The following is a 22107-nucleotide window of genomic DNA, read 5'->3' as shown; positions in this document are numbered from 1 at the left end:
TGTTATATGTATATGGAAAGTTTGTTTATTTGAGAATATATTAATTTTAGAAATTAATATACCTACTAAAGAATAATTATTACAACCTATTTAAAGATGAATAGCTATTCCTCATCTATATATATATATAATCGAAACCTTTGAAACTCCCACAATTTTCCACGTCAGCAATATTAAAATAAATAAATAAAATATTATAATTTATAAATATTATATAACCGATATCATCTATTTTTTAAAAAATATAATAATAAATAGTTTCAGCCCTTTTATTTTTTGGTTTCCCAAAGTGTTTCCTCAAGGCTTTCAACCAGAGATTAATCACTGTTCGTGCCGGGTGGGCCCACGAAGAAAGCACTGGCCCAAAAAATTCTTTTCAAAGTGCAGGTAGCAGGACTCGAACTAGGGAGCACACCTAGTCAAGCCCAGTACAAACACTTTGAGACCAAGAGCCTAACCAACTCGGCCAATCCCCTGGGTTAGTTTCAGCCCTTTTAATTCCTTCAATTTGCTACCCGACTTTTTTTGTGAAACAGTTCTTCTCCTTGCTACCCAACTTCTCACTCAATTCATAAAATTGTCTTAGACAACCCCTTTAGAGAAGGAGGAAGATGAGAGGTATGTTACCCCTAAACTGAAAACCTAATAAAGACCTACTGTACATGGTGAAAACCTTACGAAATCTCTGCAAGCTCAAACACAAAGTAATCCACTTCGAGTGCGAACTGCGAAGCCTCTGTGAACAACAAAATCTCCTCTAGCGAGCCATGAAGCCTCCTCATATACGAAGCTTAATTCGAGACTGTAAGCCCAGAAAGTTTGACCTCTCGAGCCGGCAAAAATTGGTTTGAGCTCGCACCATGAAATCTCATCGCATGTGAGCTATGAAGTCTCCTCACACACAAAGCTTAATTCGAGACCCTAGACCCAGAAAGTTTGACTCAATGGTTCGAACTCAATAGCCATTCGAACTTATCAGCCCATCGAAGCAATATTAGACAAACTATTGCGATGGTGGTATGATCAGTAAAGTGTATGCCATGGTTAGTTTCAAAAGTGAGTTAATAAGGCTCGTGTAAAGGAAAATGAAGGGTCAAATTAAGAGATAAGGAACTAAAGAAGTGAATGGTCTTTAACCACGTGGATGGACTGAAAAAAGAGGCATGTTGATGTGGAATTTTTGCTCATCTTTCAGACCCACTACAAGTGAAGGCACTGCAATTGGCAAAGCCACATATAAAAATGTTTATTCGGATAAGATTTATGTAGGCTTCTTCAAAGTGCATCAATTTTCCTCTAATTATGCAGAAACTATAATGTGGAACTCGCACCATTATCTGCAATTATGGAGACTTAAAAAATATAGTGTTTTTCAATTGAGTAAACCTTTGGTTTGGATGTAGCATAAATGAATTAATTTACACCACCAATAAAACACTGCCACGTTACTAGCACGCACAATCACATCTCAATTAAATTCAAAATCCTCCCCATATGATTTAGACCTGAAGAACAACTCCTTCGACGCCTAAACCTAGGGACCACTTCAAGTTTGAATTGAATAGGGAGGATTTTGAGTTTAATTGAGATGTGATTGTGTGTGTTTGTGTGTATTACCCTTTCAAAACAGGATTGACGTGGCAGTGTTTTATTGGTGGCGTAAATTAACTCATTTACGTCATAATGGGATTGAAGGTTTATTATTTTTAATTTATTACATATTGTTCATTTAAAGTTGCAATGTCTATTGGATAGTATAGTACGTTGTTATTCATTTTATTGCTATTTTTTATGATTGAATAGTATCTTGAATAATTGCTACATGTAGTAAACAACGTGTGTGTGTGTTTATATATATATTCTTTAAGAAAAATGATATATCTACAACATTTTTACAACAAATTCTAAGTGGTAGGTTGCTACTGGTTATTATTGTTAGAGCAAAAAAGTAATCTTAGTGTTAGTTTCAAATTTGAACCAATAACAACTAACCACCTATGATTTGTTGTAAAAATGTTGTAGACGTAGCATCTCTCATTCTTTAAAGTCTCAAACTTAATAGTTTTTCCATGTATTGCACGGGTTAGCAACTAGTATATATATATAACTGAAACTTTTGAAACTCTCACAATTTTCCATATAACTGAAACTTTTGAAACTCTCATAATTTTTCACATCATAACAATATTTAAATAAAATTATTATTTTTTTTAAAAACAAAATTATTTTTGTTTAATATAAACTTAATAAGGAGTGAAACTCTATTTCTCTAACAAGTCCAACTTAAACTCAAACTCAAACGTTGATAATTTATCTACATATTTGCGAGATTAATCATGAACACTATAAAAGCAATGCAAACCCCAATTTTTTTTTTAAAGCCGAGTAAGGTATGAGCTCTTCTTATTGTTATTTTCTTCTTCTCTACTTTGTTAAAATATATATATATATATATATATATATATATTTATATTTTATGGTTTTTCATGTATATTTTAAAAAATAATTTTTGTACATGAACCACCAAACTCTCTTTAACCATTTTTTACAAGATAAAAAGTTTACAATAATTGAAATTATTCTTTTGAATGTAATCTATCTTTCTCTTATATTCTTCTATTGTTTAGTTATATATATTTTGTTTTTTTTCAATAATTTATAAGTAGTGAATCATTTGATTTTTTAATATTTTTTGGTCTTTTAGAAGTTTTAATATTTGAATTTTTGAGTTATTTTTTTGCAGCATCTGAAAGTGTTTGACAAATTTTTTGTAAATCATTGCATGTTCAAGCAATGACTTCTTCATCAAATTGTAACACAAATTGAAGTTATACAAGAGCAAATTATGTAATGGTGGAGAGTCGTGTAGTTTTAAAAGAAAACTATTCATAAGAAATTACTATTTTCTTTAATAAAAATATAACCAAACTACTAAATAGCTAAATAATATAAATAACGATTTCATTAAATTACCTATTACATTTTATTTCAAAATTTGAATTGTTTGTACTTTGTTTATATCAGTCAGGGACTAAGGGTGTATTATTGACACTGCCTACAAAGAAGAAAAAAAACATTTAACTGTACAAAGTAACAAACAGGTGAATTGTTGCCTTCCCCCCTCGTACGAACAGTTGTTCAGGACCAAACTGTACAAACGAAATTTCCAACTAACTGTATCTGTATCACTTTGTTCCTCATATTTGCAGAACTCCAATTTCAAATTAATCTCTTTCAAACTCAAACCCACAGAGAGAGAGAGAGAGAGAGAAAATGGGGCTGGAGATTGTGGAGCCAAACAGGTGCATAAGAGGTTGCTGTACAAGCAAATCGATCCCTCTCCATCTCCCACCTTCCTCTTACACTCTCCTCTCTCCAATTGCCCGAGGTAACTTTTCTCTTCTTCAAAATTTATGCAATTCTTTTTCGCTCATCTCCAATTTGATTATTTAGAGAAATAATGATTATAGGGGCAGAAAGTGTTGTGTATGAGGCAACTTTGTTCGGTAAAAAGGTTGCTGTGAAGAAACCCATCTTGTCTACTTCTGACGACATTGACAAGTTCCATAAAGAGCTCCAATTGTTATGGTCTCTCTCACTCCCTCTTTGTGAATTTATGTATTTACGTGTGTTTAAATATGTTTTTATGTATGTATGTTGCCGTAGTCGCATTTGCACTATAGCCTATAAGGACTAGTTAAATTAGAATTGGAGCTCACCATAATTACTTATATAACCTAGTTTGACCTAGTAAACACCCGACCTGAGACTCAACACACCCCCACATAACACACAATTATCGTATCTAATCAACATAATCTGAAGTAACACACACACACACACTATATTTAGTGAACTTTGTTAATGTGTTTGTGATAATGGGTGTGTTATTCATATATATATATGTATATACATGCATACATATAAATATTTTTTACTCTTCTTTTTAATTTTTTTTTGTTTTTTTATTGCAATGAAGCAAGATAGATCATCCAGGAATAGCTACACTGCTTGCAGCACATGCAAAGCCACCCAATTACATGTTTTTCTTCAAGCTCTATGAATCTCCGAATCTTGCAGACAAATTACATTCAGAAGAATGGAGTCCGGGTGTTGATCAAGCGCTCATGATTACAGTCCAGTTAGGTACAACTTTCATTTTCTCCAGTTTTTTCATTATTAATTTTTTTTTTCTTTCAAGAATTTAATCTTTTACTAGGCTCGGCATTCTTCAAGTTCTTCATAAATGTCATGTTTATTTCATAATGTAAAGAACTGGTGAATTTGTTTGTTCAGCTTTCACTCATTTGTTATGTCATAGCTTGTATGATGAGATTAAGATTTGATTCATTTAAGAGAAAATTGTACATCTATATATGTATTATGTTTACACTTAGCATTGTGAATCTGTTGGGTTGTTGATGATGAAAGTCCTGGCAATGTATTTCCAAAAACAGGTTCAGTATGTGCATCTCATTCATCCCATACGTCACAAATATATCAATAGTGGAGCACATACAGTAGTGGTTACGATAGGAGCAGTGCTTGCTGTTTAGTAGTGTTGATACTTTAATTTTGGATTTATTTCTTAGGTCACATTTTTCCTAAGCCAAACAAACCCAAGTGTGGAAGAAGTATATTCATCATTTGGATTCATAAAATTAGCAAATGTTTTACTTTGAAATGAAGAGTTGCAATTACCATCTTTCATCACATTTATATCAACTTTGAGGTATTTGATGAATCCGTGTATCTTTCATGTATTCAATCATGTGAGATAGTATGTTTTGTAGATGCTAGATGATAGCCTTTAAAATCTTTTATCAGAGGCTATATATAACTTTTGTAACTTATTTTTTCCCCTTTTGGGGGTGGGGAATTTGTAAATAATCAATAATTTTATGACCTTTAGAGCTAACCTTTACAGAAAGGTGCATATGAAATTTGTCTAACTTTTGTTCATGATTTAGAAAATAATATTATTTATATACATATACTAATATAATTCATTATACTAGACAATACTCCATAATGAAAAATAGTTTCTTGAGAGTTTGATAGGGTTGTCTCTTTTTTGGTTTCTGCTTAAATTGTTTCCTTATGAAAAAAAAAGAACCCTTTATCATACATACTCGAGTTGTTCCTTATAGTGGTTCAATGATTTATGTGAATTTGGTATAGGTTGATCAGAGTATTTTTTGTCAGTGGCTTGTAATTTGTGAATAATAATAGAAGTATTTATTGGATATCAGAAGAAAGTAAAGTGGAAATTATAGCAAGGACTACATGAAAATGAAATTGAAAAATGAAGTTTGGTGACCATATTACATTTGCAACAATAATTAAAGAGAAGTGCAGAAGTAGAGTTTACTTATTATTGTTTCAAGAAAATTCTGTGCATTGCTTAGTTTGACGACAGGAGGAATGTGATATTGTAGTGCACACTCATCAATTAAATGTTTTTATAAATTTATTGTTCTACATAAAACTTTATGTTTAGTTTATTGTCAAATTAAGTTTTCTAAAAGTTTCAGTTGGGCGATCTCTCAATGTTTTTCCTTTCCCCTTATTTCCTTTCTCCAGCAAAGGCTTTGCAATATCTCCATAACCTTGGGATTGTACATAGGGATGTGAAACCAGCAAATATTCTTGTAAATATCTTCCTTAAGTTCTTGATCTTGTTTTCAGTTGGTATTTTTATTTTGTAAATTCAGTATCAGAATTTTTATTTTTACTTGAAGGTGGTTAACTAATGTATATGTTTCTGAAAAATGCAGCTTGGCAAAAACCTTTACCCACACCTAGCAGATTTTGGTTTGGCAGAATACAAAAAAGATCTGAAAGGAGTTTCTGTTGAGAACTGGAAATCAACTGGCAAGCCAACTGGTGGTTTTCACAAAAGAAATATGGTTGGGACACTCATATATATGGCACCTGAAATTTTAAAGAAGGAGATCCATACAGAAAAATCAGATGTCTACAGTTTTGGGATATCAATCAAGTAAGAATCTATGATAAGTTGAATTACCCCATACATAATTGCATGGCTTCTTTCTTTTGTGAAACATGAAAAAGAAGGTAGGAATGCTGCTGTAATCTTGTATCCAATGCTGTTACAATTACTGCTAGGGCTATTGAGGGATCCATTTAAGTTTCCGATACTCACTTTAGGAAATACAAAGAATACCATAGTGCAGTCAGTGTTCATATAAATTATTATACTATGCTGGCCATCGATGTTATTTTTGCTGTGATTGCAGGTTTAAACCATGGCTCCTGAAAAGTCATGGTGGACAATATCTATGATGAACGCTAATAGATGAAAATTTGCTCTTGCAAATTTTGACTCACATGTATAATTTTGTCCTTCCAAGACATTGATCGGCCATTATTATGGCTACCAGACAACCGGATGTTAAACATTATTGATACGACTTCTTTTTTTGCCTCATTTGGCCTTGATCTAAAATGTTGAAATCTGGATGCTAAATTGAACTGCTCATTGACATATTCAACAATAAAATCTTGGACAAATCACGAATGATTTATTTATTTTTAATTATTTATGAAAACACTTAGTGTTGACTAATAGCAAAGCTAGAAGAAAAAGGTAGCCCTTCATGGTTATGCATTGAAGAATGTACATAGATCTTCTCTGACTTCATAGCAGATATACGAATGGATGGGGAGAAGCCAGAATACAGAAATGCGAGCATGGATATCTTAAGAAACTCTGATACACATTCAGTGGATACTTGGAAGTACATAAGTAGTGATATACTTATTTTATACTATATGAAAACTTTTTTGCTTAACTAGAGTATATGACAAGAATTGTTTCTGGTAGTTTATCTAAGTTACCAACATCGAGCTTTATAAGTGGAAATCCCTTTTTTATTATTTATAAGTAATTGATTTCATTGAAAAAAGAAAAAAGAAAAAAAAGGGAAATGTGCCCGCAGCACTTCCATATGGAGACAAAAATCCAAGCACACAGGCAGTGTGCTAAAGAAACAAGAAAACACCAAATAAAAACTAGGACTCAAGAAAGCACATCTATCAATCAAATCAGACAAAGAAATTAAAGTGAAAACACCCATTGCATTGGTCCATTCAAATAAGGTCTAGAAAAAGTAGAGCTTGAGGTCTTGGATAGATCTTTCATTCCCTTCATAAGTCTAAGCATTTCTCTCCTGCCAAATACCCCACATAAGGCAGTGAGGGGTCATGTTCCAAATCACCACATTTCTATGTCTGCTAAATTTGCCCGGCCAGCTATCTAAAAGCTCCACAACACTTTGGCATAGCCCAATAAATCCCAATTAGTGAAAACACCATATTCCACAGCTCTGTAGCAACCAAGCAATGTAAGAGTAAATGATTACTAGAATCCCCGCCCTTTTGTACATGCAACACCAGTCTATGACTACAATTTGTTGTCTTTTTAGATTGTCAGTAGTTAAAATTCTTTCCCACACCACTGTCAACAGGAAGAAACTAACCTTTGTTGGTACATTTAGTTTCTACACAGTCTTCCATGGAAAGGATATACGTGAACTGGAGTGTAAACCCTTACAATAGGAGCGAACATCAAAAATATCCTGGGAAGAAAGTTTCCAGCAAAACTTGTTCATTCTGTCTCCTTCATCTCCTCTCCACACTCCAAAATAAATAAGATCCACGAAGGCAACGATCAACTCTAACTCCCAATCTGAACCGATCAAATAAAACTGACATTCTAAAGATAGCTAGCCCCTGAGAGAGATATGAGATCAGCCATTAAAGCATCCTTATTACATGCAATGCCAAACAACTATTTAGCAGTTGATTGGTTTTTTCACTGTCTACTGTTAATGGGTCAGAAAGCAACTTGCAATGCATTTATCTTGAATGATTATAATTATGGATGCAATTAGGAGAGCCAGGTTTTTGCATTCCAGGCAGCATGGTTTGCTAGAATCTTTATTGATTTGAACTTTTTATGATGTCGTATAATTTGGAATCATTTGGTTTTTCATAGTCTGTAGCGTGTGCAGTGGAAATCTCTCATTTATCCTTTCTTCCTATTGCAGTGAGCTTCTTACTGGTGTCATCCCATATACTGATCTTCGTGCAGAGGCGCAGGTTAGCTTTCTTAATTGCACTTTTAAGCATGTGCAAATATTGTTCATTTTATTATTGCGTTGATCCATGCATATCAGTGGTTATCATTTTCTACAAAGGGCTTTGATATCACAACTGATGCAAAATGAACAGAGTCTCTAGGGAATTTGTGTTTGGGGGGAGAAAAAGGATAGAACCTAGTATTGAATAGTTAAGATTTCTATCATTTTAATAATAATAAAAAAAAGATTGCTTGGAATCAACACCAAGCAGTGAAAAGAGATATGAACCAAGGAGTCAATAGTTCTAGTTACTTAACATAGAGTTTAGACCAAATGGTAAAAAGAGATAGAAAATGTAGGAGTCAATGCCAAGCCCAAATTATTTTATTGGCGAAGTATTTTGATAAGCCCACAATTGGATTATACATTTTCCTCATACTTACCATTCTCGTCAAATATCAAGATGATCAGAGCTGAAACCCATCTTATGTGTAAGTTGTTCAAATAATAGTTTCAATCATTTTAAACTGAGGAATATCTATTCCTTTCCAAAAGGTACATAATAGATATTCTTGTATTTACTTAGATTCTCTCTCTCTCCTTAATTTTCTCCTTAATTTCCCCATACTTCAAGGATCAAAGGTCAACAGAACCGTATCATAGGTGTCAATATTATTTTTCTGTTCACAAATTTTGGCCTGACTTTTGTTATGAGTGACATTCAAACAAGAGCCCAGCAATCTCGAATTTTTGGTAGTTGGTTCTAAAACCTCTTATTCTGGGGAAATATCACTTGTAGAGATCAAATATTTGGTGGGAACAGTCTATTCTTGAGATTAAATCTTTTTTTTTTTTTTTTTCTCACTTTGTTGGATTGGAGTCTCGCTTTTTATTCTGCGCTCTCTTTTACTATTTTAGATATGTTTGAGCATTGTAATTTGAGAGTTTGATTGTATTGCTTCCTGAGTACACCCCTGGTGTACTTGGGTTTGTTTTATTCAATAAAATTTCCATTGCTTATCAAACAAATATATTGGCTAGAGACAACAATATTGGTTCTACTAGTCACTCTGGAGCAAGCAATGCCGGTGTGACTGGTGCTCGTAGCGGCGATGCTAGTGTAAGTACTGATAGGTAGAGCTAGAGTTGGAGAGCTATGATGAGAGAATGAACCTTAGAGATCTGATGATGTGTCTTCTTAGTTGACAGTGAGATTTTTGGTTGAATTGTTTTCTACAAGGATATGTGGAGGAGGTTAGAGGAGAGAGAAACTGTGAAATACAAATTCCAACTTTTTATATTCTTAAAAATATTAATTTTTGTTCCTTACATAATCATCGTTCCAATGTATCAAACATGTCCTAAATGCATGACCTTTTGGTTTGGATGCTAAATGACATTTGATTGATATGAAATTTGGCTTGAATGATAATACATGGGGCGAACATGTAATCTAATTATGACTAGAGGATTGTCAAAATATTAATTTAATATAAAGCTAGTGTGTTGTAACTTGAATCCATTGTGCACATGCTGGTAAATATATAAAATATGGCCATTTGATACCTGCTATGCATAATGCATTGTTGACATGCAAAAGGGGCAAAGGGCAAATGCTATGCATAATGCATTGTTGACATGCAAAAGGGGCAAAGGAAAAAGTTGAAGTATTGAATTTTACCACTTTTAAAGGAAAATTCTTCTGTTAACTTATGACTGACAGCTCATGTATGTCTCAGCTTGCAGGCAGAAGTTCACCAAGAACTTCCATGTGGCTTTAAGAAAAATTTCATTTTCAGTCCACTGGTTCTTTTAAGTAGTTGGTGGCAAGGTTTCAATGTTTAACCCCACCCCCTTCCCACCCCTCAAAAAGAAAAGTTGATTGTTAAGGAGTTTCTTTGGGTTATTTGGCTTAGGATAAGGTAACACGCTTTGGCTTCTGCTGGAAATACCCAGCCTGTATTTCTCGACCATCTTTTATCTCAACTGATTTCTTATATTCTACTTCCCAATCCATCTTGACATAAAATAAATTTACTTGCAAAGCACCCAAATAAAATAAAAGAAAAAGAAAAAGAAAAAGAAAAGAAAATCTTCCATCTCAATGATTGCTTTGTATTTGATACTTCTGTTCTTTCAAGCCTTTTATCTCGTGTGTGGGTTTCTCTAGCTTCCGAATATAATGTTCTGCTGCAAATCACTTTGTTGTGCACATATCTCTCATATATTTCTAATCTCACATCTAACAATTCAATGCGCCTGTTTAGACTTTACCTTTGATGGCTAAATGATGCATGATATGTAAATACTGATTGCAGGCCCACACAGTGCTGGAGATGAACTATACTGAGCAGCAACTTACAGCAGCTGTGGTTTCTGATAAATTGAGACCAGTTCTTGCTGGTCCTGAGTTGGGTGCTCCGTCAAGTTTGTTGTCTCTGATACAGAGGTGTTGGGATGCAAATCCTCAGAATAGACCTTCTTTTGATGATATAGTTGGGGAACTTGATTCAATCTTAGAACACAGAAAGACAGTAAAGGAAGAGGAGATGACCCTTGGTGAACCTCCAAGTTCTAATGATGATCAGCTAATGGATGTCACCAACAAGCTTCGAACTTATCAAGAGAGTATTAACTGGTCTACTCAGGGAGAACATTTCTCTGGGAAGGCTTCTTTTGCAGCTGATTCTAGTATGAGAAACTGGCTTGATTTCCCTTATGATCCTTTGGCATACCATCCTGTACTTTCTTGGGGATCCTTTGCTACTTGTGGCAGAAGAGAGACCATGGAGGATACACATTTCCTTATGCCCAATATGTGCAATGAAAAGGATATTCATGTTTTTGGTATCTTTGATGGTCATAGAGGTGCTTAATGTTGATTTTATTTCTCTACCTAATTTTGAATTTGGAACCAAGTTCCAGGGAGAATGGATTTTAATGACCACTATAGATCAGTACTGCAATTAGTTTGGTGATCATGAGAGCCTCCCCCCCTAATTCCTTAGATCAGGCACCACATTTATTTGGCGAAAAGTTAAGAGTATCATTAAAAGGTTGAGGGGAAACCTCCCCTCAGAAATTACTGTTCACATTTTATCTGTTTTTCTATGAGTGTCTATCCAATGTATTGTTTTATGAATGAGATTATGCTTGTCTCATAGTCCCTGAGCAATGCATGGTTAGTTTTTTGTTATTGCAATGATTGCAACAAATAAAAAGAAAATTATGAAAGAACAGAAAAATCTCCTTTTGGGTCATGAAAAGCATAGTAGTGCTAAGTAAGAGCCGTTAAAGGAGAGTTGGCTTCATATACTCTGGAAGCCTAATACTTATTTCTAATTTTTACATGTTTACGATCAATTTTCAGTTTAGGATCTTCAAAGAATTTAAGAGGAAACTTACAATTTTAGTAGTTGAAAGAGATTTTCTGAATTGTTGAATTCTCTCCCTCCCCTTCTCCTCCCTCCTTATTTCAATCATTACCTCATGAAGACTGCTGGTGTGGTTAGAAGCATTCTTCCCTGGTTTGTTTCCTAGTCACAATATATGAATTTGGCTGTAACATGTGCAGGTGCTGCAGCTGCTGAGTTTTCTGCTCGTGCATTGCCAGGCTTCTTGCAAAGTTTAGGTTCCACAAGCAGGTTTCTTCTGTTCTAGATTTTAACTCAATCTTTTACCCCCTTGTATTTTTTTTTTTAGAAATTAATTTTATATATGAATGCAGTCCTTCAAACGCATTATTGGAAGCATTTGTTAAGACAGATGCTGCATTTAGAAATGAACTGGATTCTTATCGTAAATCTAAGAGAGTTATTCAAAAAGACTGGCATCCTGGTTGCACTGCAGTTGCTTCTCTTATAGTTAGAAACAAGCTTTTTGTTGCCAATGCTGGTGATTGCAGGACAATATTATGTCGAGCTGGTCACCCCTTTGTTCTAACTAAGGTGAGCTGGGACTTGTTTACTGGATTTTCTGGTTCACCATAAGGTCTAATTGTTCTCAAAGTCATTAAATTTGGTATTATAGGATCATGTTGCTAGCTGTCTCGAGGAGAGAGAGCGTGTTGTTAGTGCAGGAGGACAAGTCAAATGGCAAGTTGATACTTGGAGGGTTGGTCCTGCTGCTCTCCAGGTTTGTCTCTTTGAGCTTTATGATCATAGTACAACTCTGACTTCCCAAAATATATGGAGTATGCTCTTATCTTCTACAATTTTCTATTGTGAAAAGCTAGATAATATACTTCTATTTTTTTGGAAACTTTGTTTATTAACTTACACGATTTTATATACTTTTGCTATAGTACAGTTAATGGAGGGCTAATTACAGTATTTGTGTGATGAATGATGGATTTGTTTTTAACCAATGCTTATCTTGGTTGACAAGAAGATAGGTGGGGTGGGTGGGGAACCCTTAATGTAAAAGTTGTGCTTGGGAAAAAGTCTATCAGTGAAAGTATATATGTATTCTTGGGCTAGTTATATTTGTGTTTTTTACAGTTTGGTTCTCATGTAAATAATTACAGGGTTAGGGGCTGAAAGAAAACACAGCCTCTTTCCTTATCTCATCTCACTTTTAGTCTTTTTGATCATGTTATTTCTTCTTATTACAAAACCTACATCACTGCTACCAAGGGGAAAGATTATTCACTTCCAACCCAATACCTATTGACGCAGGACAAAGGGAGCTAAACCAAATCAGGTCTGGCAGTTCCTGGACCACTTGGTTTTGAGGAATTGGAGTTAGGGTTTGGTGGGAAAAAGGTTGGGAAATAGTAAGGAAGAGAGGGCTTCTTGTGGTAAAAAGAAATAGTAGTTTTTTTTTTTTTTGGGGAGAAACGGATATAGTAGTATTTGAGGGTGGAACAAAGAGGAAAAACCAAGGCCTGGGTTGCTTTTCCAGGGCTGCAAACAGTGACCTGTAAACAGTGCTTTGGCTGTTTGTGGGGGTATTTTGGGTTATTTGATGGATGGGTCGTTTAGATTTTAGATTTATTTATTTCAATTTTAGGGGTTTACAATTACAGGTGACAAGTCAATCTATTATTGCAAGGTTCAAAGTTACAGGAAATTTAAGGACGGAAAATAAAGAGAATAAATTTCAAGGCATCATGCTGAGGATTTCCTTGGTATCACACATTGGAGAATGTTGTATCACACAAATGTCAAACAGAGTTTCATAACTTACAAAAATACCTCCTCTTTAATAGAAAGCATTTCATACTAATACCTATTCCAACTTATTGAAATCTTATTAAGAGTTGGACTCCTTGGGCTTTTACTACTAAGCCCAACCTAAACAACTAAACTCAAATAAAATCAAAATGGTCCAATGAAACCAAAAGATTACAAAATTTCCTGACACTTAAATTAAAATTAAAGTGAAACTGGTTTTTCACTGCTTGTGTTACGTGTATAATTTTTAGCACATTGTTAATGATATGGGCATTGCAACTGTGTACAGAGTGCAGATGGGGTACTCACTCTTGCGCTATAATTTCTGGTAAGATATTGGTTTATCCAATGTCATATTCCTGAAAAAAATTATACTTTCTTTAGAAACTAACTGAGATATTTCCTGGAAAGCCATCATCTGCCTTGGTGCTGGTAGCTGGCTGTGCAGCAGCAGCAGGCAGTGTGATACTAGCAGCTGGCTGTTGAGTGGTGCAGTAGCACAGTCAAGACCCTAGCTGGTGTTGTGTTAATAAACAGCTTAATTAGTTAAGACTTTGGATGGTTACTAATAGTATCTGTAGTAACAAAAGTGGTTAGGCTGCTAGTTAATTATCAAACAGCCAATCACCTTGCTTTGCAACTGCTTCTTATGCAGCAGCCAATTAGGAGGCATTGTAACTACTTAGAGCTTTTGCAGATAGGAACAACTAGACCAATCAAAATTAAGCAAGGCTCGAGCCAATCAAATAGCAGCCTGCTTAAGTAGTGTTAGTATAAGTAGTTTACTGCATAATTGTAATGGTAGATTTTGTTAAATGCAATTGGCCCTAGCTTTTATGCTATTTCAGAGATTGAGTACTCTGTGAAGAGATGTTATCCACCTATAAGCTTCTCTAAACAACTCTCATTTTCATTTCATTTCTAAGCCTAAACAGGAAGCCCTAACAGCACATCATTATTCCTCCCATGTACTAGGGTTATGCCTCTTTAGGCTTTTTTCTTTGAATGGATATTTACTACTTAAAAAAAAAAGCAGACTTTTAGGTTTCTCTTTTAAAGGGAGACGTTTCTATAACTATCATAAAGCATAGTTGGTAATGATTTGTCATTTAAGAGAGAGGGGATGAGAATTTCGAAGAGAGATGATTATAGATCATATTTGAAGAATCTTGTATGGCTCTGCAAAACATGTCTATTTATTAAATTCTTTTCTTTTCCAGTCTTATACCATATATGTTTTTCTGTTAATGGGTCAGACAGTGTTCACCCACTAAATCTTTCCCTTCAACAGGTTACTCGCTCCATTGGTGATGATGATCTTAAGCCTGCTGTAACTGCAGAACCTGAGATGACTGAAACTGATCTGTCTGCAGAGGATGAATTCCTGGTATGGACACTTTATTTTGATCAATGGTGGTTATCCCTTGCTATTTAATCATTAATGTATAAATTAAAATGAATAATGCTATAAGCTTTAAACTGGAGAAGGGCTACCGTTTTGGTTTTTTTGGGGGGGGGGGGGGGGGGGGGAGATTTTAACAGGAGCTTGGATCGGAATTCTTTGTGGATTCCCTTACCTAAACTTTTCACGAAGCCTTGTCAGTTGTCTTGTCAAGGACCTTCATTAATTTTTCCACACTTTAAGTGATGTTTGCAATAAGAAGTTTGTTGGTAAAATTAATTGGAATTTATAAATAGGCATGGTGATAAAATAAGTTAATTATTTTACTTTAGTCACAGAAAGGTTCAGAATTGTTGGTAGTTTTGTTGTTGCCAAGCTTTATGGGCCTTTAAAAATGTGGCATGCATCTGGACTGGAAAGAAAATTCTGTATTATGCATCTGGTATGGTTCTTAAAAGAGGATGAAGATAAGAGAGGACATCTTAGTATTTTAGAGCAATAATTCTTCTCTGTACTGTTTGGATATCTTAGTAAAACTGTTATTAGCTTCACATTCAAGCAATATATTAAGGCCATTAATTTTTTGGTTTGAGAAAGAAAGTTTTTTTCTTTTTAAACAAAGAAATTTATTTAATTTATATTTTTACTAGAGGGGCCATTGTTTGGTGAAATGGTAGTCTTGGGCTGCCATTAAGAGTCTTGATAGGACCATATCCAAGCCAACTCCCTTAGGATTGAACTTAGATGGGACAAGTATTAGATAATGACCTTATTTGTTACTTCATACCTATACCATACAGTCTTTTGCCAATGACTGGTTTTCTTCCCTAGGAAGATTGAATTCAGAAACTCACAGAACCATATTAGAAATGACAGGTTGCATGAAGTTTGAAGTATTGGGAAAACTCATTTTTTTTTAATTGTTCAAGTGAATATAAATGGGAAGGTTAAATCATCAAATAAACTTTTAGACTATTACATCATATGCTAATATAGATTTTTGCAGCTCAGTTTCTCAGAAGAAAGTTTTAACTGGGGAAAAAAAGTTAAGAAAAAAGTAAGAGTTGACACCTCTTAGACATATTAAGTAGTACCATATGATGGGCAGTGGGAACACATGTAACCTACGCATTATTCAATAGAGATGGTTGCAAAAGCATTCAGGTCCCCTTGAATATGGAAGTAATATGTGTTTGCTTACCAGGTTATGGCTAGCGATGGACTTTGGGATGTTGTGAGCAATACAGATGTTGTAAACATAATTAGGGACACTGTCAAAGAGCCTGGAATGTGTGCTAAAAGATTGGCGACAGAAGCTGCAGAACGAGGCAGCAAAGATAACATCACAGTAATTGTTGTTTTCCTGCGTCCAGTGTCTACTGCAGAGAGGATCTATTAGGAATAATTTTTCTAATACTGAAGGCAAGATGTCTGATTGCAAATCAATGGTGGTGTGAAAAATAAATTTCATGATATTTTGGTGGGACGTCACTGGTAATGGAAAAATAATGATCTATGTACATCATTCATATTTTTTGGTGTCAAATTCACTGATAATTGTAAAATACTGATCTTATGTATCAAGTAGATTTAAGCATTGGTCTTTTTTGTGCCTAAGAGGTCAAGCTTTTATCTAGGTGTCCATGCAAATTCTCTGAGGAGAAAACCTGAGTGCAACCCCCTTTTTTGGTTCAACTAGTAAACCCTAGACCTCTTCTTGTCCATGGCTATATGTTGCATAATCGGAACTAATGCTAGTTGCAAGGTTTCTGGTACATTTAAGTAGATATTAATCGCTCGTAAGCACTCAACTGGTAAGAAGGGGCTGCTTTGCCCTTTGCGGATGAGGGCACAGGCGAGATATGATACATATGTTGCATGCATAAAGTATCTTCTCCATTTTATTCTTTACTGTGGGAGTTGAACCTCTGATGAGTTAAAAGATCCGTGGTGGCTTTAGGAATTTTTTTTAGGATAGTTATTAAGAAATTTAAATTATACAAAATTTAATAAAAATATTAACAAAAAACACCCAAATACATAAATTTAAAATTCCTTTTACTATCAAAATTAAAGGCAAAAAGGCACTGGTGAGAGAAAGTGAGATTTGAATACATGTTACAACCATGAGCCAAGTAGTCAAGGAGAGCAGAGCTACTATGACTGCAAAGTTGAGGAGAGCAGTGCTGCTGAAGATAACTCGTTGTCACATTATTTCTTTTGGTATCATTTTTTAGAAAAAAATTTAAATTATTAATTATTTTTCATGTAATGAGTTGAACAAGCTATGAATTCAAATGATTAGGGGTTTTTATTTTTTTATTCTTGAATGAGCTTTTTGTTGAATATTTTGTTCTTTTGTTGTTGTTCGGCCTAATGTTGTTGTTTGGGCTATGTTTGTTGTTATTTGGGTTATTAATTTTTTATTTAAAGGTTTAAGGATTATGTTTGGTGGGTTAAGATTATTTTTGCATTAATGCTAATTTAGGAATGTTGTGAAGTTGTTGTGACATTTTGTTGTGTCCTTAACATTATCTTATATTTGTTGTGTTCTTAACATTACCTTATATTTGTTGTACCCAAATTTCTAGGATTCTCAAATAAGAGTGTTCAATAATTTTTTTTAGGGTAGACAAAGTAGGAATAATTATGTATATAATTTTTTTTTTTTGGGTAAGTCAAGGCATTCCTGTGAACAACTTGGCTTCTATGTAGGGCAGCACTTGTCAAAGACTCAAATAATATGTAAACCTAAGTCAACTTTTAAATGTAACATAAAAATTATTAACAAATTTAATTATTGTATTTTTGATAATGTGCTAATTACATTTATTGTTACCTTAGTTTGTAAAGTTTTGTAGTAAAATTGATAATAAATTTAGCATTTAAAAAAAAATTATTATTACATTTGCATTCCTTTTTTTTGGAACCGAAACAGACTTCATTCATTCATTATAAAAAGCTAGAATCCAAATACAAAGCCTCAAAGGCTGGTGGTAGCGATTCTTCCTTCCAAATAATTTCATTATCTATTTGACTGGCATAACGAGCTAAAGAATGGGCAACTAAGTTGGCACTACAACGAACACAGCTAAAAGACACATATCGAAGACCTGCTGCAATGCAGCGAATGTTCTCATAAACCAGTCCCAACTGAGAGAGATTAGGTTGTGTTGAGGAGATAGTCTGCATCACAGTCACATTGTCACCTTCAATGATCAGGTTCGAGAAACTAGCATCCACGGCGAACTCCAATGCTTTTTGACACGCCAACACCTCAGCCTCCTCACTGTCCACTACAGTAGCACCTTTCGCCGATAATGCAGCCATCACCTCCCCCTTCTCATTGCGAATCACTGCTCCTACACCTGATGCCTCCCTATTTGCAAAAACAGCAGCATTGAAATTGAGCTTGTACATCAGACCTGAGGTTGGCTGCCATGATCACTGTGTAACCTCATTTGGACCGGTTACTGCTAGCTGAATTTGTGCCTCCTTGTACTCCTCCAGATAGTCCCTAGTCCTTTTTATATATATATATATATTGTAATGTTGAGATCCTACAAATTAGTTATATCCAATATTTATTGTAATGTTGAGATCCGGGGCAATAGTAGCGTGTAATACTCACTTTGAAGGATTGTGATAAAGATACTTTTTTAATCTCAACTATTGTATAATATATATATATATATATATATATTTTTTTTTACTTTTACCATTTTGCATTTTAACTTTTTTAACCTTTCCCTCTCACAAAAGAGTTTGTTTTGCACACCAGATCTCAATAAATTTACCATTTGAAAAGAAAAAGAAAAAGAAAAAAACTTTATTGGGAGTATTGTTCGGATAAACTTATTTTGGTTTATGTGACTTAAAAAATTGAGAGGTGTTACGTCCACAACATTTTTACAACATCTTCATAACAAACCATAGGTAGTTAGTTGTTATTGGTTCAAATTTGAACCTAACACTAAAATTACTTTTTTACCCCAACAATAACAACTAGTAATCAAGGTTATTAAACCCGGACCGGACCGTACGGTCTGACCGGAAAACCCGGGAACCGTTCAGATTCACGGTCCATTTAAGGTAAGGAACCGTTCCATGCGAAAAAAGCATGGAACCGTCCGAACCGCGGTCCGACCGTCCGGGTCTGTGAACCGTGACCGGTTCACACGGTTCGGACGGTTCCCTAATTTCAGCCTTTTTTTTTTTTTTTTTTTAACCCTCTCTCAAAAATCACTCTTAGCCTCACTCTGAAACCCTCTCTCAATCACTCTCAATCCTCACTCTCTCAAGTCTCAATCACTCTCTCGTCTCTGCCTTTCCCTCGTCACCGTCACACTGTCGCAGCTCAGCCCAGATTTCTTCCTCAATCCTCACTCTCTCAATCACTCTCTCCCTCGTCCCCGTCGCACTGTTGCAGCTCAGCCCAGATCTCTTCCTCACTCTCTCAAAGTCTCAATCACTCTCTCGTCTCTACCTCTCTCCCTCGTTGCCGTCGCAGCTTAACCCAGATCGCAGCTCACTCTCTCACGCTCATCTCTGTCTCTCTCCCTCGTCCCTGTCGCAGCTCACTCTGTGCCTCGTCGCCGTTGCCGTCGTTGGTACTTTAATCTGTTTTTTCTTTGTTAATATTTGCAAGTTGATTGTGGATGATGATATAGATTTGAAGTGTTGGTGTGTAAATTGATTTGGGTCAATTGAAAATTGATTGTGGATGATGATATAGATCTGAAGTGTTGGTGTATGTGAAGACAAGGCTTGTGATATTATTGTAATTATGAAAATTGATTTGGGTCAATTGGTGTTTCTGTTTGCCAAAATTACTTTGTTGTGTCTGCAACTTCTTGCTGCATGTTTTTTTTTTTTTTTTTTTGTATTTTTTATTGCTGTTGGTTTCAATAATATTTACATTATTCCCAAATCATTTGCCCCATTACTAAAAGCAATCTCAACATAATTGAAATCCCATAATTAACATAGCATCTGAATATGCTAGATTTCAAATTTACTTAACTACAGCTATCAGACCACATATTAATAAAAAAATAAAAAGAGAAGAAGAAAAATGACCCTCAAGAATAGAACAGGTGGACCATGGACCTGTTTCAAAATGAGTTCAGTGATAGAACAGGCAGACGCCTTATAGTATCTTAACTAGCTTTTTCTTATGATGGTGTCCTGAAAACAATTGGCCCTAATGTCTCACATACTTGACAAGCACAATGAAGAAGAAATGACTAATCAAAATGTGAAACAAAAGTAAGCTAATAGCTAGTCAAAGTGAGAAGAAGCAAAAACAGTGTGAAACAAAAGTAAGCTAATAGCTAGTCAAAGTGAGAAGAAGCAAAAACAGTAATACAAGTACCAATGACTTGCAGAAACCCTGTGCTTTCCCAGATAAGAAGACATTATTCTCAGAAACCCTATGCTTTCCCAGCAATACAAGTTAATTATTTAGTTTTTTTTTTTTTTTTTTTTTTTTTGGGTCTGTTGCATAATGAGTAGGTTCTGTGGAAAGTTGAAAAGGAAAAGTGAATGTGGGATTAGGATGTTTTAGGGATCAGTTTTTGTATTATGGTTCAATTAACTTGTGGAAAGGATGTTACATTTGAAAAGTTTTTTTGTCTAGTGACTTGTTTCTTTCATGCATTTTTGATGGGAAGGAGTTTTTTTTGTCTAGTGTGTAACAATGTGTAATTGTGTATTGTATTTTTGTAAGTTTTATGTATTTTTTAGAAATAAGCTTTTCTAAATGAATTAGGCTATTTTAGTTAATTTTTCTATTTTTTTTATTAATTTAATGTTTTTATATATATTTAAAATAATTATTAAATTAATTATGACGTCATCACGGTTCGACCCCGGTTCGACCTCGGTCCAACCTCAAAACCCTTGAACCTCTCCCTTTTACGGTTCAATGAACGGTCCGGGTCTGAAAACCTTGCTAGTAATAACCTTCCATTTAGGATTTGTTGTAAAAATATTGTGAAAATGTTGTGGACATATCATTTCTCTAAAAAATTAATTGGATAAAAGTAAGATATATGTAAGAAATAAAGTTATAATATACTGAACGTAAACCAAATGAATAATAAGGTAAGCTAAACAAGACTGATTATATATATATATATATATATATATATATATAATTGGATAAGATTATTAAAGCTAATAATGTATATATATATTTTTTGATAAGATCAAAGCTAATAATTTGATTCATCTATATGTGATGGGAATATTACTTGAACTTGTGATAAGAGCTAATTATAGATTTGTCACATGTGGTGTAGTGTATGTGAATGAATGAATTTAGTTGGATTTGAGGTGACTAGCTTCCTAGAATATTAAATAAATATAGAAATCTGGGTTTAATTTGCTTCCTATCCTTTATTCATTACTTTCCCTTAATTAAATAACTCTATAGTGCTAGCAATTAATGAACTTTAAACGAATAGCAAACTGATTAAGCAACAATCTAAACCTATTCCTATCCAAAAAAAAAAAAAAACAATCCAATCCTATCACATATCACTTCCTAAATACTAGCAGCATTTAATGATAATTCTTATCACTACGGAAGTAACCCACTTCCATCAATTATCCAACTTGGTAATCCCTGTAGATGATTTCTCTTGCCTTTCACATTTGTCAGAACCAAATCATAGCATATAGTTTGTTTGTACTTTGTCTATATGAGTCCGAATTTGGTAAGGACGGGGCATGGAGAAAATGGGCAAATGCCCATTTCAAAAAAAAAAATCTAGTATTTTGCCCTATTTCCTAAACTAATTAGGAAAATGCCCCTCTTTTGAAACTCTATTTTCTCAAAATCGAATTATAAAAAAAAAAAATTCTGGAGCCCTATAGTGGCGTTTTAAGGAGCCTATAGTGATGTTTTAAGGACCTATAGTGGCGTTTTGTAATCCGATCTCCATGAAGTCGAGTTACATGCAATTTTTTTTTTCTTTTTTTTACCTCTAACTTGACTTTATGGAGATTGGATTATAAAACGCCACTATAAGTCCTTAAAACGTCACTATAGACTCCTTAAAAACGTTACTATATGGCTTAACTCGATTTTGAGAAAATCGAGTTTCAAAAGAAGGGCATTTCCCTAATTAATTTGAGAAAGGGGGCAAAATGTTAGATTGTTTTTTTGAAAGGGGAAAAAGCCAATTTTTTCCCATAAAGCCTATATTTTATTCTATCTAATAAGAAATTGTTATATCAGTTTTTTTACTTGGAACTCAATATGTCCTACCACACCTAACAACATCTCAATAAACTTCCTATTTGGTTGGATTTTCAGATGGGTATTAAATTTGATTGTGTGTGGTTGTGTTTATTCTTTAATATCTGATAAGATGATGTGACATGTTGAGATTGGAGGTTGTAAAACTTGGGTTTCATACCA

The 22107-nt window shown here is 34.3% G+C and overlaps 3 protein-coding genes across 3 annotated transcripts in view; 1 reads left to right on the top strand and 2 right to left on the bottom strand.

The window, feature by feature from the left end:
• Positions 1–22107, bottom strand: part of LOC126693269 (cysteine proteinase inhibitor 12-like) — a 146305-nt gene that overhangs the window by 50577 nt on the left and 73621 nt on the right. The gene's annotated exons all lie outside the window — the stretch shown is intronic.
• LOC126693265 (protein kinase and PP2C-like domain-containing protein) lies at positions 3092–16311 on the top strand. Its single transcript, XM_050389186.1, has 12 exons — positions 3092–3388; positions 3471–3588; positions 3980–4146; positions 5584–5651; positions 5778–6001; positions 8073–8124; positions 10424–10973; positions 11680–11749; positions 11833–12052; positions 12135–12239; positions 14571–14666; positions 15886–16311. Exons 1-12 carry the CDS (start codon positions 3274–3276, stop codon positions 16078–16080), a joined length of 1980 nt encoding a protein of 659 aa, XP_050245143.1. The 5' UTR covers positions 3092–3273; the 3' UTR covers positions 16081–16311.
• LOC126691319 (uncharacterized) lies at positions 17634–18101 on the bottom strand. The gene has a single exon (XM_050386372.1). The coding sequence runs from the start codon at positions 18099–18101 to the stop codon at positions 17634–17636; it is 468 nt and encodes a 155-aa protein (XP_050242329.1).

The sequence above is a fragment of the Quercus robur genome, chromosome 7 (assembly GCF_932294415.1).
Source record: "Quercus robur chromosome 7, dhQueRobu3.1, whole genome shotgun sequence".
In the NCBI taxonomy this organism is placed as follows: Eukaryota; Viridiplantae; Streptophyta; class Magnoliopsida; order Fagales; family Fagaceae; genus Quercus; species Quercus robur.
This window is presented reverse-complemented; position numbering and strand designations above follow the sequence as displayed.